Raw genomic sequence first — 16,003 nt, forward strand, 5'->3', positions numbered from 1 at the left:
GGCAGGAATGTTGACTCCTCTGGCCTGCTGCCCCAGCCTAGAGCAGCTCCTCTGTCTGAAAACATAGTTTCTTTGAGGTCACAGTGAAGCAAAACCTGGTCTTGTACTGCCAAGGCACTACTGAAAAAACCCTTCAGAATAAGCACTGTCACTTAAATTCTGTTCTCTAGACCTAAGAAATCAAAACACAAACCCACTCCATAACAGTATGTGATAAGCTACAGCAATATTTGTACAATGATTTGCAAGATATTAAGACAAATACTTTGATTTTCCAAGTGCTAGCTACTATGTTGCAGCCTCATGGTCTAAAGGCTTTCTGAGCCTTTTTTGTCCCATAGCCTGTGTTTTTTTCCTTCTGTGTTTCCACAGTCTTTAGCACAACAGGATCTAGTTGAGGAACAAGGGCTTGCAGGTGCTACTGCAGTACAAACAGCAAGTAATGGTGAAGTGTGTACACAGATTAGATTTCTTGAACCTGCAAATATAACCTGGTCTGTACTAGAGCTAACTTGGGAGACAATATCTGAAGAATAGTCCCACTGGAGCTTCTATATTTTATCTATTAGAGCATTTTATATTTCAGCTGTGATCAGACCTTTATGGGAGTAAACTCCTAAATAAGTTCAAACTTATTTTGATTTTTTTTTTTCTTTAACTCTCACATTATAATTGCCATAATGTTCCCTAGTGCCTGGCATTTTGTGCTCTAATGATACTTCTCAAGTGATCAAAGGCACAAAGCTAAGTACACCCTCTGGGGAAAGGAATGTGTTTCCCAGCTTCCTGCACTCCACCTTCCACAGTTCCCTGTTGTCTTTATTATTGAAATCAGCCATTAGAACTGTGCTGCTCTGAACATCATCTCACACGGTGGAATGGGATTTTTTTTGTTATTAAGCTGTTCAAAAAGTGAGAGAGTAATGATTTACTTACAAAAAGGCTGCAACACCCACACCTGCCTGACAGATGTTTTGTGGATGCATGGATTTCCACCTACTTTTAAACCACAACTGAGTCATTTTCCTACAGCCTCATGAAACAGACACACACCACATGTACACATGAGTGTGTGGGGGTGTGTCATGTGCATGTGTTGATAGAAAAACAAGGAGTGCAAAGCAAAAACATGCAAAGTGTTGCACTGCCCATGGTCAGTGATGTAGGCAATGGCTCCTTCCATTCCCATCACCCCAGGACTCCTCCAAGAGACAACTCAAGGCACCCAGAGGAATCTCTGATTCATGCAGAGAAGGGAGCTCGACTCACTGAGGCCTGGGAAGCTCCCAAGCTAAAGCACAGTTCTCAGTCTACACAGACCAGTGTGGTTTCATTCATTTTAAGTGAGATGCAGAAGCTAAAGAAATACAAACTGGACATTTCTCTCGTACCATTTAGCCAATAAGCCCCAGCTGAATTGGCTTACAAACTAATTTTACAGTTTAGCCACAGCTTGATATTTTCATTCTGGTAGAAACTTACACAAGAATCCCATGGAAATCCCCTATGCAGCTGCAAACATACTGGGACAGAGGTAACAGGGGGACTGTTATCAAAGGGGGAGAAAAATCCACCTACACCACAAGCAAGAAAGTGCTAAAAACCACATCTGCACTTGGAAAAACAAAAAGCCTCACATCAGGATCATTCTTCACAGGTTATAAAATACTCACTGTAGATGCTGTTTTGTTCTGAATAATCCTTTGAAATATCTGAGCTGTGAAAGTAAGGCAAATATACTTTTCATAGTCCATTAAAAAGAGCCTAAGGAGGTTAGTCTTAAAACACTAATTATTTTCTCCTGTGAAAACTGGGGAATAGCTGAATAACAGGCTATTATACAACACCCTACACTAGCAAAGGTTCATGATGAGACAGAAAAAATTATTATTTCTTGTATGGTTTCAGTGGTCTTGAATGGTATGTCAGTACATCTTCATTTGTCAAACTGATCAAAAAAGTCAATAAATCAGAAAAGCTGTAGAATCTCTGTAAATATAAACTAAAAGCCATAGCCCCTCTGACCCCAGGCACTTTACATTACCAGAATTCCTGACAATAAATACAGGGCATGACAGCATCAGTGAGCTTTGTAGCTTCCCTATGGACACTAGCAGAGCAATATGCAGCATGAAGACATTATTCAGCACCTGTGAGGAGAATTATTAGCTCAAAGGAAGGAATAGAAAAAATTAGACCAAAATGCACTTAAAGAGGATTAGGTAGGAGAGAGAACCTAGGGCACTTTGCAATCATAGGCTGGTAACCTTCATTAATCACAAGGGCAGAAATGCACAGCAGAAGATAAATTGTTCATGAAACCAAAATTTGGCCAAACTGTTAAATAATATATAACTATAGCACATTCAATACCAAACTAGCACAAGATGCATATGATTCTATAGGCCATTTGTGAGAAGATAAAAGAAAATGATGTCCCACTGGAGACTTCTGAAAATTAACGAGACTGTTGAGTATTCCCATAGCTGAGAGGGGTTTTTCTTTTTTTTTTTTTTATTTTACAAGATGGATTGCAAATGTGCTTGAGCAAAATGCACAGTCATTTTTATCCTCTGCAGACTTAAATTCATTGGTGTGAGATGTGAGGAGATAAGCCAGGTTATAGCCATAAACCTCTAATCAAAATGGCACAATGCATTTGAGCACTTGTGCATTTCCACAACATTATAAATCTCCACAGTATTTCACTGCAGGTCCTTGCTGTTGTTTTCTCTCTTGTATTTCTGTGTAATTCATTATAAAACCAATAAACTAGCCAAACAAAAAAGAAAAAAATAAAAGCCATTTTCTTTAGCTTATATTGCTGCAGCTGCTTACAACTACCATTATTTTTTACCCATTCTGTCCTTTTCCTCTCAATAACTGTGCTCCATCCCTATTTTTTAGTAATACTTCCAATTAAACTGGGCTTCTTGTTCTTTTGGTTGCTTCCTTATTTACATATCACCATTGATAACACTTCTAAAACAACTCTGGAAGAAGAGTTCCTTCGGTTTGTAAATACCTTATGTTAATGTAGTCTTTGTGAATGATGCTTTGAGGTTTTTTGCTAAAGAACTTTAGGCATAGAAACAACAGATAAAATATAAACAACAACAATGCAGCTCCCCTCTCCACCCCCATCTTGCTAATATTCCTCACACCTGACCCAGGAGGGTGATTTTCCATGGTACATTGAGCACTGCACTAGCAGGGGCCAGCAAGGGTGCCAAGTGCTACATGGAAAGCAGTCCACAGGAAAATTGACTGATCCTCCAAAACCTCATTTCACTTAAACCACTCAGTAACAATCAACCCATAACAACCTTCAGTCATTATTGCTCTTGTCCCAGAGTTGAATAAGCAGCTGCTTCAAATCGGACACTAAATCCACTTTCTAGTCAACAGATCAATTTGCGGTTTTCTATTGAAATTGTGCAGGATTAAAACACAGCAGACATAGTCAGCATTTGTTAGAAGATATGCAATATAATTTTAGAGAATGCTGCTTGACATGATGAAACTGTAAAACAGAATAACAAAATATTGCTATTTATGACCTGTAAAAAGTACAAAGATAGTTATAACTCATTCATTAGTTTCTACCTGTTATACCAGGTCTCTATAGGATACCACATGAGAAGAAATCAATCTGGCCCTGAATATAGAACATTTCAGAGCAAAAACTAAAATTCTTACTGAAAAGGAGTAGCAGCACTGAAACCAGCATTGTTCCAGCCCTTGGACCATTCCAGCTGCCTGTGTCTGCCCCATCCAAAGGCATAGCTCACACAGAGGCACTCTGGGTAAGCAGTAGCTTTGCTGTTAATGATTCCAATTACATCAAGGATGGGACCTATAGTGAGGAATTTTTTTTTTAATACAGTTTTTTAATACAAGCTTTTTTTTTTTTTTGACTAGGGATTTTTTTAAAAAATTGCTTTGTTATTGGGAACTTTAAAAATTCTGTTCCCATCCCAAGAGTGAAGCTACAAATTAGCCATTGCTAAAACTCCAGACTTGCCTCTGGCTATCTCCTTATGAATGTAAATTTATTACAAGACCCAGTAAATCACAGCCTCTTCGGGTATCAGTAAACAAGATCTTATTTAGTGGCCTAATTGCTCAATAAGGAGTGGAGGAAAGGGATTAACCTGCCTGCTCCTCCTCTGTGCCGGGCAGATGGAGATTGCCAAGCATCCTGCAGCTCTCTGCAGACTTTACCCCTGTACAGAATGCAAAGGGAATGAGTGAAAATGCAGTAGGATGGCTGCAGAGCACATGGGCTTTAAAGTCAGGGGCACAAATGATTGTAAGCACTTGTGAAAATCACAGGACAATTACAGACAGCTGAGGGGATATTGCACCAAAACCTGCAGAATTATAAGAGTTAATATTCAAGGACAAAAGGGCCCTCAAACCAACAGTGCTATTTAAATGTCCTAGAGAATCCAAAACATCTGGATGTAGCTAGCAGATATGGCACAAGACCCACAGGAAATCCACACATTCCTAGGATTAGGATGAAGCTGGAGGCCAAGAACCTCCACCTGGGCTCAGAAAACACCACTGCAATCCTCTATTTGGGCAACTGAATCTCATACAAGGAGCCTTGGAGAGACAGTGTGGTTCTCCATGCAAAGACATGAGGTTTGGGCTTCTCTGCAAGCTGTGTGTGAAGCTCTTTGTTGGACTGCATGTGGACCACAGGTGTCTGAGCTAGGGAGCCAAAGGTAGCAGCATGCTTTGTTTGGTATTGGCAAACCAGAAGCTCCTTTGTTTGCCATAGGTGCACATACTGCTGACCTTTTTTTCCCCTTCACTGGCCATAGAGTCAAATCTAAAGAGAAAAAGTTTGAAAGTTGGAACTGAATGATTGAATTAGAGTGGATGAGGAGGAACTGAGGAGTAAAAGTGACCTTCTTTCTGACAATCCAAGAAATTGCCATATTTACTCAGCTCAGCAGAGCAAATGATGGCAAAAAGCAGAGCAGATCCTCTGCCAGAGCATAGCTGCATCACTCCACTGACTTCAATATACTTTAACATAATAGTTGTGTAGCTGGGCTCTAATGAGTTGCAACCACATTACACCACTAAGGATCTTTACCTGGAGAAAAAGACTAGAACACCAACCAAATTAACAGACTTAGTTTCATTTTATCCTGATTTTGCTCCAGTGTAAATGCCTTCTAACATTCAAAACCACTGACAAGAAGTACAGAATCTTTTGCAGCACAGTATTAACAGACTTACACAATCTATCAGACATTGAGTCGGGGCGAGGGGGGGGTCTCTCCCCAGCCACAGCACCTGGCAAACAGAAATGATAAGCACTGCAGATTTTCTGGTTTGCTGTGATGTATGGCACTTTATCCCCCACAGAATGGTGCCCAGTCCAGTTGATCCCTCATTTTGGGGTTGGTGGATGAATTGTTTGCAGTCCTTATGAAGTGTTCCATTAGCTCTAATATTTTGCAGTGATTAAAGGCTTTGTTTAAACCTTGAGTTGCCCTCATTTTTCAACTAAAATCCAACTTTTAAATGCCCAAATACTTATTTCAGCTTTTCCATATGCTATTCAGATTTTGGCTTAAACTATTTTCTGAATTCAATCCAAAATTGGTAAGAATTTGATCTCCTCAATATTCAACTATCTGTGAACTTACTATTCATCAAGAAAAATTATTACTTTGATTTTGTTACCAAGAAACCTGCAGGGGAGGCGTGACAATCATAGGAATTGCATGGAGTAGGTTTGAAAAGAAAAAGAGATTTATAAAAAAAAATATTAACAAACATGGCACACGATAGTCCCTCAGCATCAAGAAATAAGAGAGGGGAGAAAAAACCCACATATAGAGTAGGTACAAAGTAGTCATCATTGCCAATTTCAAAAAGAAAAACTAGTTCACACTAAATAACAGAAGGACTTGCTAGGAAAATCAAAAGATATGTAACACAAAGATTAGATTCTAGATAATAGCACCATGCTGAAAATTACGGTCATTTAATTTGCATGAAATCCTGAAAGATCCCAGCCTGGCCTCTCTGGGAGAGATGTATCAGCAATTGCCAAGGGTACAGATGCAAAAAAATGAAATAATTGTAACTCATACTTCCTCTTCATTCTGAAAAACATAACCAGTAGATTAAAAACTTAAATTTTACCTTTGCAGACTTTGGGTTTTCCTGTTCTGCTTCAGTAGATAGTGCCAATAGTAGCAGAAGCTCATTTCTAGAAGTCAAATACTTTGTGTAAGCACCTAAATATTTAGAGGTAGATGGAGCTTATAAAATGCTGAGGATGCTCAGTGTGCGGGTAGAAAGGCTGTAAACACATCCTGTTCCAAAGTGTTTTGTCATTGATGGCAGGCAAAATGATGACCAGCTACAGCAAAGAATTACTTTGCTGAAGGTTTGGATGGTTCTTGTTTCACCAAAACTCTGCCCCCAAAATTCCAGGTTTTAACACTGTGTCTATAGCCCAAATCTTCCTTCCCAGTGACCCACTGCTATGGCGGGCAGTTTTAATTCACCCTTTCCCACCTGCCAGGAGTGTCACCACCTTCCTGACACTATGGCCAGGATGCCCTGATGGGGCCAGGGCCTCTGAGAGCCTTCCAAAAGAGGGAAAAAGGCTGCTGCCAGGAGCCGCCTGGAGCTGCGGGCAGTGCCCTTCCTGCCTCCCTATGCTGTGGCGGGCAGAGCCTGTCCTTCACATGGGGAAAGCCTGCCCTCACAGCGGGCAAAGCCTGCCCTCACACGGGGCAAAGCCTGCCCTCACACCGGGCAAAGCCTGCCCTCACACCGGGCAAAGCCTGCCCTCACACGGGGCAAAGCCTGCCCTCACACGGGGCAAAGCCTGCCCTTCACAGCGGGCAAAGCCTGCCCTCACAGCGGGCAAAGCCTGCCCTCACACCGGGCAAAGCCTGCACTCACAAGGGGCAAAGCCTGCCCTCACACGGGGCAAAGCCTGCCCTCACACCGGGCAAAGCCTGCCCTCACACCGGGCAAAGCCTGCCCTTCACAGCGGGCAAAGCCTGCACTCACAAGGGGCAAAGCCTGTCCTCAAACCGGGCAAAGCCTGCCCTCACACCGGGCAAAGCCTGCCCTTCACAGCGGGCAAAGCCTGCCCTCACACCGGGCAAAGCCTGCCCTCACACGGGGCAAAGCCTGCCCTCACACCGGGCAAAGCCTGCCCTTCACAGCGGGCAAAGCCTGCCCTCACACCGGGCAAAGCCTGCCCTCACACCGGGCAAAGCCTGCCCTTCACAGCGGGCAAAGCCTGCCCTCACACCGGGCAAAACCTGCCCTCAAACCCAGAGCGGGGAGGCACTGACCAAAGTCCACATCGTGGGCTGGTAAAGGAGAGCTCGGTGGGTTGGTCCAGCCTGTTTCAGAGCCTGGGTCACCTGCCAGGGCCATTCCACCCCCTGAGCATTCATCTTGCAGCTTTTTTCCCCCGCTCTGACCGAGGGGAGAGGGTTTGGAGCGGCAGCTGTGCCCCACAGGGCCAGCGGAGCCCGTCCGGGCTGTGTGGGAGCAGCAGGGCCGCCTCCTGACCCACCGGGATGGAGCGGGCCATCGCTTCTCCGATCTCCGGCAGCAGCAGCAGCTCAAATGGGAACAGAAACACTTCTCAGCTGGCGTGCCCCAATGGCCAAGGGCTCGCTGCAGCAGCGGGCAGGGCAGGGAGGGCGGCAGGGATGCTGTGCCGGGTGAAGGAAGGAGCCGGCAGGGCTGGCAGCAGCTGCCGTGCGGCTCCGGCTCCGAGCGCGGCCCGCCCAGATGGCGAGAGGGAGAGCAGATGCTGTGTGGTGCCGTGAGCTCCCGGAGAGGATCACCTCTCCTACGTGCCTCTGGCTCCGGGGAGGAAAGGTGACCCCGACTGGGGCCTGTTTCACTGCTGGCAGCGACCAGTGACTGCTCTCCGGATCTCCTCTGCCGACTCGAGTTTCAGGCTCAGCAGCACTAATTTGCCTTGACTCCTGACGATCGGTCTCGTTAATACACTGCTCTCCTCTTAACTTTTGTGCGATGTGGTTACAACATGAGGACCCAAATCCTTTTGTGCCCCTTTTGTGTGTATGTGAATAGACAGATGTGTATCTGTCCAACTAGAGAGATGTTGATTTGGCAGAGCTGTGAATGAAGAAGAAAGGGAAATGGACTCAGTGCAAGCTGAGTGCTTGTCTTGGTCCAGAATTCACGGAACAGAACCAACAAAAGTCTCTGAGAGTGACCTAATCTTGTCCCTAGGCCACTCCTTCTTCTGCTGTGCCTGGAAGTCATTTGTCCATCATGATCTTGAAAGCTTTTGTTGATTCATTCCCTGCAGCATCCCCAGCTGTAGTGCTTAATTGCCTGCATTTTGGAGGATGTTTCTCCATGTCTAAATTCACTTGCCAGAATGACACATTAGACCTTGTGCAACTCATAGGAGTTATGGAGAAGAGTTTAGCTGCTTTTACAACTTACAGTAAAATACTTGTGTCAGTGTGATCAGGCACCAGAGTGCTCTGGGTACCCAGCCCCATGGCCGCAGGATCAGGCTGGCTGTGTCCTGACTGGGTTCCAGCCCCCTGGTTCCTCCACCATGGACAAGCATGCTGTGATCCCTCCCAGTGGCAGCTCCTGCTGCTGCCACAACACAACAGCAACAAGGACAGAACAAGTGTTACCTGGGAGCCTCAGGATACATATGACTTGCTCCAAAGGTGTCACGCAAAATGGCAAAATTTGATTCCATGGAAGCCAGTCTGTGCTATGTACTATCCAAAAATCTATGGATTGATTTCATTCTCTCAGTCTATATACAAAACTGCATCAGTAAATACTGCCTAAGACAGCACTCTATATTCATACTAGTAGAGATTCTGTGATTTAATAAGACTTTCTTTAATTTATTAATATAGAGCATAGCCCCTTTACAAACCTCGTGTATGTGTACTGTGTCGCTGCAAAGTCCAACGATTTATGCATCCTCATTGTGCAATCATTTTTTAAATAGTTTTTAAATTGAACACAAACACTTTATCTGTGTGATGGGGGTACATAAATCATGGCTATAGTCCTTTTTGCTGAAAGCTTATGGCTGAGAAAAGTCACAGAAAGGTTTGGAAACTGGAAACATATTTAATAAATATAAGGTATTGCTATTAAAGTGAACAGTTATTCATGCTATATTTTAATTTAAGTACTTTTTATAGGAGCAATATGGAGTAATTCATATAGATATAGCTGTTGAATGTCTGGTTTTGTTACTAATAACAAAAAATGCCCTTACATAAAAAGGCTGTTACCTGCAGGAAGAGGTTGCTGTTAACCTAGACAGAAAGCAGAGGCTCTCAGGCCCTATCCCTGTGAAAGATCACCAGCTTCAGTAGAGTGATCCTCGTCTGCTTTCAGGCCATCATGTGGGAAAAGGAAGGCAGTAGTGTTTTCCTGACCCACTCAAATGGTGTGTTGTCCTGGCACATACTGGTGAGCAGGAGGACTGCGTGAAAGTGTCCCAATAAAACTACATTGTTCAATGGAAAGTTAATTTAAGAACATGTGGGAACCTTCAGATCCCACATAAAAAGGAATAATCAGCTCTCATTTAAAAAAAAAAACAAAACCAAAAAACAAAAAAGCAAGAAAACAAACAAAAAACCCCTGTGTTTTTATTGCATGGAAACTTACAAACTATTAAAAATTAAACTTGATCAGCCATTTTAATTTTCCTCCTTAATTTGGCTTCCTCTAGACCCAAGAACCCCTAACTTTTCCTCAAATACTGCAACTCTTCAGCCTGTGAAATATCCAGGCTGAATTTTCTGTGAATGTCAAATGTATATTCTCTCTTGAACCACAGTAGTGACTAAGTACACATAAACATTTCTGTTCTGTGGCTTGTGATAGCATTCAGCACAGTCTGAGAAAAACTCTTAAAATACATGCTTAAGTACATTGCTGAAATAATGTAAAGAAATTTTTTGCAATTACTTTTGTAATTGTTTTGATGAAGCTCAGTTAAAATTTGGGACCCATGTACAGCCCTTGGCTCTGTTTAGGTAAAAGCAAGACACCATGCAAAGGCTGTTTTCCAGGACTGAACTGCCCTGCAGTCGTAATGATTTGTGTAGACCCTCTAAAAAAGGCTTGAAATGGGTTAGAATAGCAGATCTGTGTCTTTCTGGCTGCTGGTGAAGCAGCACGATTCACTGGAAATCAAATTTAACTATACAATTTTAAATAATTGTAAATATTACCAGCAGAACACCCATTCTAGGCCCACAGATATATCTGCATATTTAAGGTTTTTCTTCCCCTTTTGCCCATGGGTACATTTGAGTCAAAAAATGAATTGCAAGTAATTACAAATACCGGCCTCAGAAGCCCAGATTTGACTTGAACTCAACCAAAGAGTAACACTATCATTTGACAGATAGTGTTGCAGACTAAATTTTGTGAATATTCACGCTGCCAAGAACGCTTGGTAGAAATTGCTTGTGTGTGAGTAACACTGAATGTGACATATGGGGAACTTGTACATCTTTTGCCGGGAAGCAAGATCGTATTAGGCAGTTAATCACTTTCTTCTAATCACTATTGCCATGGTTTGTACCATTTCTGATAATCTTTCAGTACTATAACAGCCAGAAGTGCTGTTATAGGAGAAGTGCTCCAGGACTGGAGCAGGACTGCTGCGTGCACGGGAAACTGGCGCACAGAAAAACACAGATGTGCACACTCATACACAAACCATTTCCCATTAAAATCAATACTGGATCCCCTGTTATTAAATCTGAGTATCAAAATGCACCCAAGGCACATTTCTTTAATTCCAAGCAGCAAAATTGTTCACAGGGTGCAGTGGAACCACTAGGAACATCACTAGTATTGATTAATGGAATATGACTGAGGGCAGAAATTAAGCTGGGGATAGGGGTCTCCATTAAAAATGTTTATTGCTAAGTGCTCATGTATCACTTCAGTTCCTCTGCAGATCGGATAAAAAACCACATTACAACCTTCTTCAGGGAAAAAGAAAGACATTTAGCTGACATATTCGTCAAAGAAATTTTTCTTCCTTTCTTTACTCCAATCTTATTTAGGGTGCTAAGAGTGCTAATAAAACCTGAGAAGTACCAGTTTGGGAAGAGAGTTAAGTACATCCTTAACACAAAGCAACACTTGAAGCAAAATATATGCTTTTGCAGTCAGCTCTGTTCTGCATTCTGAGGCCTGAATCTCAGCCTAGGAAAATCAGATCTGTTTTCATATCTGAAGCTGGATATATAAAAATTGTGCCTCACCCTGCCCCACTAAATTCATTAACTTACCCAGCAGCTCCCCCAGGCTATAGTCTATTCAAGGAAACACCCTGTAATGAAGAAGAGAAAAAGTGTTAATCCCATCCACTCAACCTGCCACTCTCCAAGCCTGACAGCAACTTCAGAGTCCAATTGTCTAGCAAAGAGTCTTCAGGATGAGCCACTTTGGTCTGCATTACTTTTTGGGTACCTACAGCTGCTCTGGGATTCTTCATTTTTACATCCATCTCTTTCCCTTGTTGTTCCAGGCTCATCAAAATGGAAAACTCAGAACTGAGCCTAAAATTTCACAACACTAGTACATTAGTAGAACTTAAAGGGATTCTTCTTCATAAAAATCAAATTACAATCATAGGGTATTTTTTTTTGTTTGCTTTATTTTTATGACACCCATGAGTTGTATCACCTTTTTAAATAAAATCTGCTGCGTCTGCTTTTACTGTAACCCAAGTGAGAGGGATGGACAAGAACTGAGAAGAGCTCTGGTGAACATTTTCTGTGGACGAAGTGGACTTGGTTCTTACTTGTTCCTTACTCCTATGATATCCCTTACTCCAAACCCAGGGTTTAGCTTCTCTTTAGTGATTTTTACTTTCTTTTCATGTTAAGCTTGATCTTAGTGTTGTTCTGAATTCCATGGAATGAAGTGATGGAATTGGGAAGAAGAGAATGGCATGTAGCTGAATCTCCAGGGGATTGATTTCTGGCATTGAAGGGAAACTTGCAGATAATTATCAGATAATAGAGACAGTAGGATGCTATTGGCACAATATCTGTGTAAAGCACTTAAGACAGGAAAAGCACCCTGTTCCCTTGCCCTGATAAGCAATTACTGGTGCAGAGGCACCGTCCCTATTCCTGTCTCACCAATGGAAATCTCCCATTGTTCTGCCTCTAAGGAAAACTGTACCCAGTTCTGTGTGGATTCCTGTCTCTGGCAAGGCATACCACAATCTGCACCACCACAGCAGATACTCACACAGATCCCAAGAAAACAAGAGATCAGTTAAACAGGGAGAGGAAAGCTCAGAAACTCAACAGTCTGCACAATGATGCTTACCTATCCTAATCCATGCCAGCTGAAGAGTTGCCATCTGCTAAGGGCCTTGGCTTACACACAGCAAAGGCATTTCTCCAGTCCAAAGCCAGTAACTGTTCCAGTTCATCACAGTTCCAGTTTTCCAGTTCTAACACACACATGCACATACACACACACCGAAACAGTGAATTTTTTTAGTTAGTTAATTTTAACATCCCTGAAAACAAAACAATCTCTTAACTTGCTTTTATTTGTTGAAGTGTTAACAGAGGCAGCACATAGGTACCAGGACAGTCAGTCTGTAGGTATCTCCTGATGCTAATGCACAAACCCCCCATGCTTGTTACAAGTACAGCAGAGGGAGGAACAGCTAAAGAGATGGAAAAGCAGCAAAGGAAGGAAAGCATGTGTGAGTGAGTGAGAGTGGGAGAAAAATCCACAGTCAGGCCAGAACTCTGCTTGCCAAAAAAAAGCTAAGAGATCTCTTTCCAAAAGAAATGAGTCAAACTGGGGAAACAAAAATAATAATGCTGTGTGCAACTTAAAGCAGCAGCTGCTAGCTGAGAGAAAACACGAGATGAGTTAGAAGACACAGAAGATTAGTCTTTTTTTCGCTTTTCAAATTATTATGTTTGTCAAGCTTTTGGCTCAAAGATGTTTGACCTAATCACATCTGTTTTACCGACTTAAATGAGAGGCCTGGCAGCTGTAGCTGGCTAAAGAATCTCCAAATCTGCAGACAACCTTCCAATATTTGGGCTCTTGTCTGAGTAATGTGGGGATAACAAAGTCTATACCCTAAAAGTGCCTATGCTTTGCATAACCACTTACAGACGGATGCTGCTGTAGCCACCCTGCAAACAAGTCTGCTTCTAAATTCAGCTGTTCCTTGGCTTAGCCTCTGGAAATGGAAACCCATTACTCTGATGAATGTAAATTTATTTCATATTCTTGCAAACAATCAACTGAAGCCTGTTTGTCTGTGCCCAGATACAAAGGCAAACAATGGCTGCTGAAGAGAAGTAAGGGCTGACAAGTTGGAACACAACCCAGAAAGTCTTGCAAGTAAGATGAAGCCAATCTGTCTTGAGTGAACAGAGAAAAGGTGTTTTGCAGAAATGTAAAACAGCATACACATTTCTTTTTACTACACAAATATGTATATAACAAGTGAGAAAAAAAAGTAAAACACTATTAGTATGGTTACACAAAGATGAACTGGCTAGATGATCTAAAATTACTTTTTCTTTTTTGAGCCCCTGTAACCTGCTGGGTTTTATTTAGTGAGAATTTCCTGTCTGTCTAATTTTCATTGGCACATCAATTTTCTTGCAGTGCCTGATTCTCTTTCAACATCTGTTGCTCAGTTTGACAGTATTAATTTTGGATTTTTCCCCAGATCCGATTAGTTGAAGATTGTAGTGAATGCTGGCAAGAGATCTAAGTTTCCTTTCTCTCTTCTCTCTTCTTCATAATGAAAAAATGTTTTCTTGAGATTCATAGTAGTTTTTATCACTATATTTGATACTGAAAATCATAAAGGTGTTTAGAGAACTCTATGCATACTAATATGGTCTCCACCTGTCCACACACACACCTTATTATTCGTTGGCCAATGCATCCATGAATTGTAAGCACATTCCTCTAAGCATATATGTAGAAAATTTTTCCTGTGTGTAACTGCTGAAGTGTTATTCTAAAAACATGAGTGAAGGTCACAGGACACCAAAGAAGAACATATATACAAGTACACTGTATTTTTTTTTTTGTTACAGTCAGTAGACACCAGTGGGTGCTCTGTGCCATTAATCATGTCTCAGACACAGCCCTTGGCCCAGGGAGCACACAATCTGTGTTTAAGGGAAGAGCCAAGATGCTCTCAGGCAGAGCAGAGAAGCTCAGGAAATAACATTTGTCAGTTTGATCAGTGGCAGCACCATACATGAACAACATCTATTTTTGTTCAGATGATGACGATCTAGGTATCCAAGCAGAACGAGGAAGCAGCTCTGTGAAATCCCTCTGACAGTGCTGTTCATGGATAAGAACACAGAAAAGCACACTGGTTTCTCCTTTAAGGAGTACAAGGGCTCAACCACCACAAGCCAGCCTCTAGAAAGCAGAAAGAGGTGAAAGAAGAGAATCCAAACTGTTCTGGCTGTTTTAGGATAAGGAAGCAAGTCAAGTAGAGTCAAATTTTTTAACCTATTTATTTGGTGTAAATAAGATATAAGGGAGTTATGTGTTGCCCAAATTAAACTCCACTGTCTGCATTTGTCCTGCAAGGATACAGTTAAAACAACAAGCTAGTAAAATAGTCTTGTCAGCAATGTTCTATGTGAATGTGAACAGAACAAAATGCATTTGCAATGGCAGTAAAAAGGATGTTGCAGTAATTAAGATGGGAGAAGAATGATGTCTGGATGAGCATTTCAGTTGTGTGGGCAGGATCTAAGATTTTTTTAAAAAGACCCAAACCAACCTTGCAGGAGTCCTGCAGGCATAATGTGACTGTGAGGATCAGAAAACATTACAGGACACATGATGTTCCAGTTACTGGCCAAAGTAACAAGCAGGATTGCAGTGTTAAAGAACATGACAGGGAGGTAGCTCAGAGAGAAATATTTAAAGCTCTGTTTTAGCCCTGTTCAGTTCAAGCTGATGGTCAGACAACAACAAGGCTTGGAAGACAGACCAATTTTATTTTGAGCAGAATGAGACAGGTCTGAAATACAGAGATAAAGCTGTGAGTTCTCTACAGAGTGGCAGCAAATTTAAATGAGGTTCAGAAGTTAAACAGTTTACATACAAATAAGTTCTAAATATCTGCAAGTGGTAAGGAGAGGCTCTTTACAAGAGTAAGTGTACCATGTAGAAATGCAAGCACAATGAATATATATCCCCTTCCCCCAAATCTAAAACCTATATAATTGTATATGCATTTTACCTCATTAATGAGATGCCCTTGTTCAAAGCACTGTTGAGTCTATGACTTTTTATACAGGGAAACAAAATAAAGCTGCAGCTTGGTGTCCGCACCTGGTATCCTGGTGTGAGGATCTTAAATAAAATAAATCAAGCTGATCCAAAAAATTATCTTGTTCCAGACTTGGAAATCCTGATTAGCATAGAGGCTGATCTTTGCTCTCACTTGTGATCAAATAAATAATAGATATTCATCAAGCTGTTCTTCCTACAGCTCTGAAAAAGAATCATTTTGACTTTTAAATACATGGGAGGTGTTCAGACCTTGTTAAAGAAATCTGAGAACTATCATCTGATTGTGGGTAATTTATTGCCTGCCTTTTGGTATTAGCAAGATCTGTCATTTAGCTTTGTAGAAACCTAGATGCTTTCATGAGGCACTTGACTTTTACAGTCCTTCCATTTAAAATCAGCTGTCCTCACTATTTCAGCTCTAGATCTTTTGATCCTTGTGCTTTTATGTACTGGACTGTTCAAAGTTAACAGGGAGCTGCCAAGTGTACAAATGATGTTTTAGCTTAATTAGCTCTGGCTTAGTCTCCTTAGCATGAACTACACATAAATGCATGCAAATATTATTGATTCAGAGTGACTGATCTATAATATTGCTCGGGAGGTGAATTACCACAGACAAAAAGGCAGGAGAAAAAAAGTGCTC

General features: G+C 41.8%; 1 protein-coding gene and 1 long non-coding RNA gene across 5 annotated transcripts in view; both read right to left on the reverse strand.

Moving 5' to 3' along the window:
* LOC111934126 (uncharacterized) overlaps window positions 1-8,540 on the reverse strand; it is a 113,820-nt gene extending 105,280 nt beyond the window's left edge. Inside the window, exons 1-4 of the mRNA XM_086849746.1 lie at window positions 8,482-8,540; window positions 7,344-7,951; window positions 6,172-6,238; window positions 4,155-4,226 (exon numbers count right to left, since the gene is read on the reverse strand). Coding sequence (XP_086705872.1) covers window positions 4,155-4,226; window positions 6,172-6,238; window positions 7,344-7,951; window positions 8,482-8,540 — 806 coding nt within the window. The remainder of the gene's footprint in view (window positions 1-4,154; window positions 4,227-6,171; window positions 6,239-7,343; window positions 7,952-8,481) is intronic.
* A 2,790-nt stretch (window positions 8,541-11,330) lies between these two features.
* Window positions 11,331-16,003, reverse strand: part of LOC111934127 (uncharacterized) — a 244,390-nt gene continuing 239,717 nt past the window's right edge. For 2 of the 4 annotated variants that reach the window (XR_015275607.1, XR_015275604.1), the window contains one exon: window positions 11,331-11,371. This is a non-coding gene — a long non-coding RNA (uncharacterized LOC111934127). Of the gene's footprint in view, window positions 11,372-12,381; window positions 12,509-15,042; window positions 15,562-16,003 lie in introns of those variants that run through there. The other 2 variants (XR_015275614.1, XR_015275613.1) reach the window with 2 other exon arrangements.

The sequence above is a fragment of the Cyanistes caeruleus genome, chromosome 13 (genome assembly GCF_971803275.1).
Source record: "Cyanistes caeruleus chromosome 13, bCyaCae1.hap1.1, whole genome shotgun sequence".
NCBI classification, from domain to species: domain Eukaryota; kingdom Metazoa; phylum Chordata; class Aves; order Passeriformes; family Paridae; genus Cyanistes; species Cyanistes caeruleus.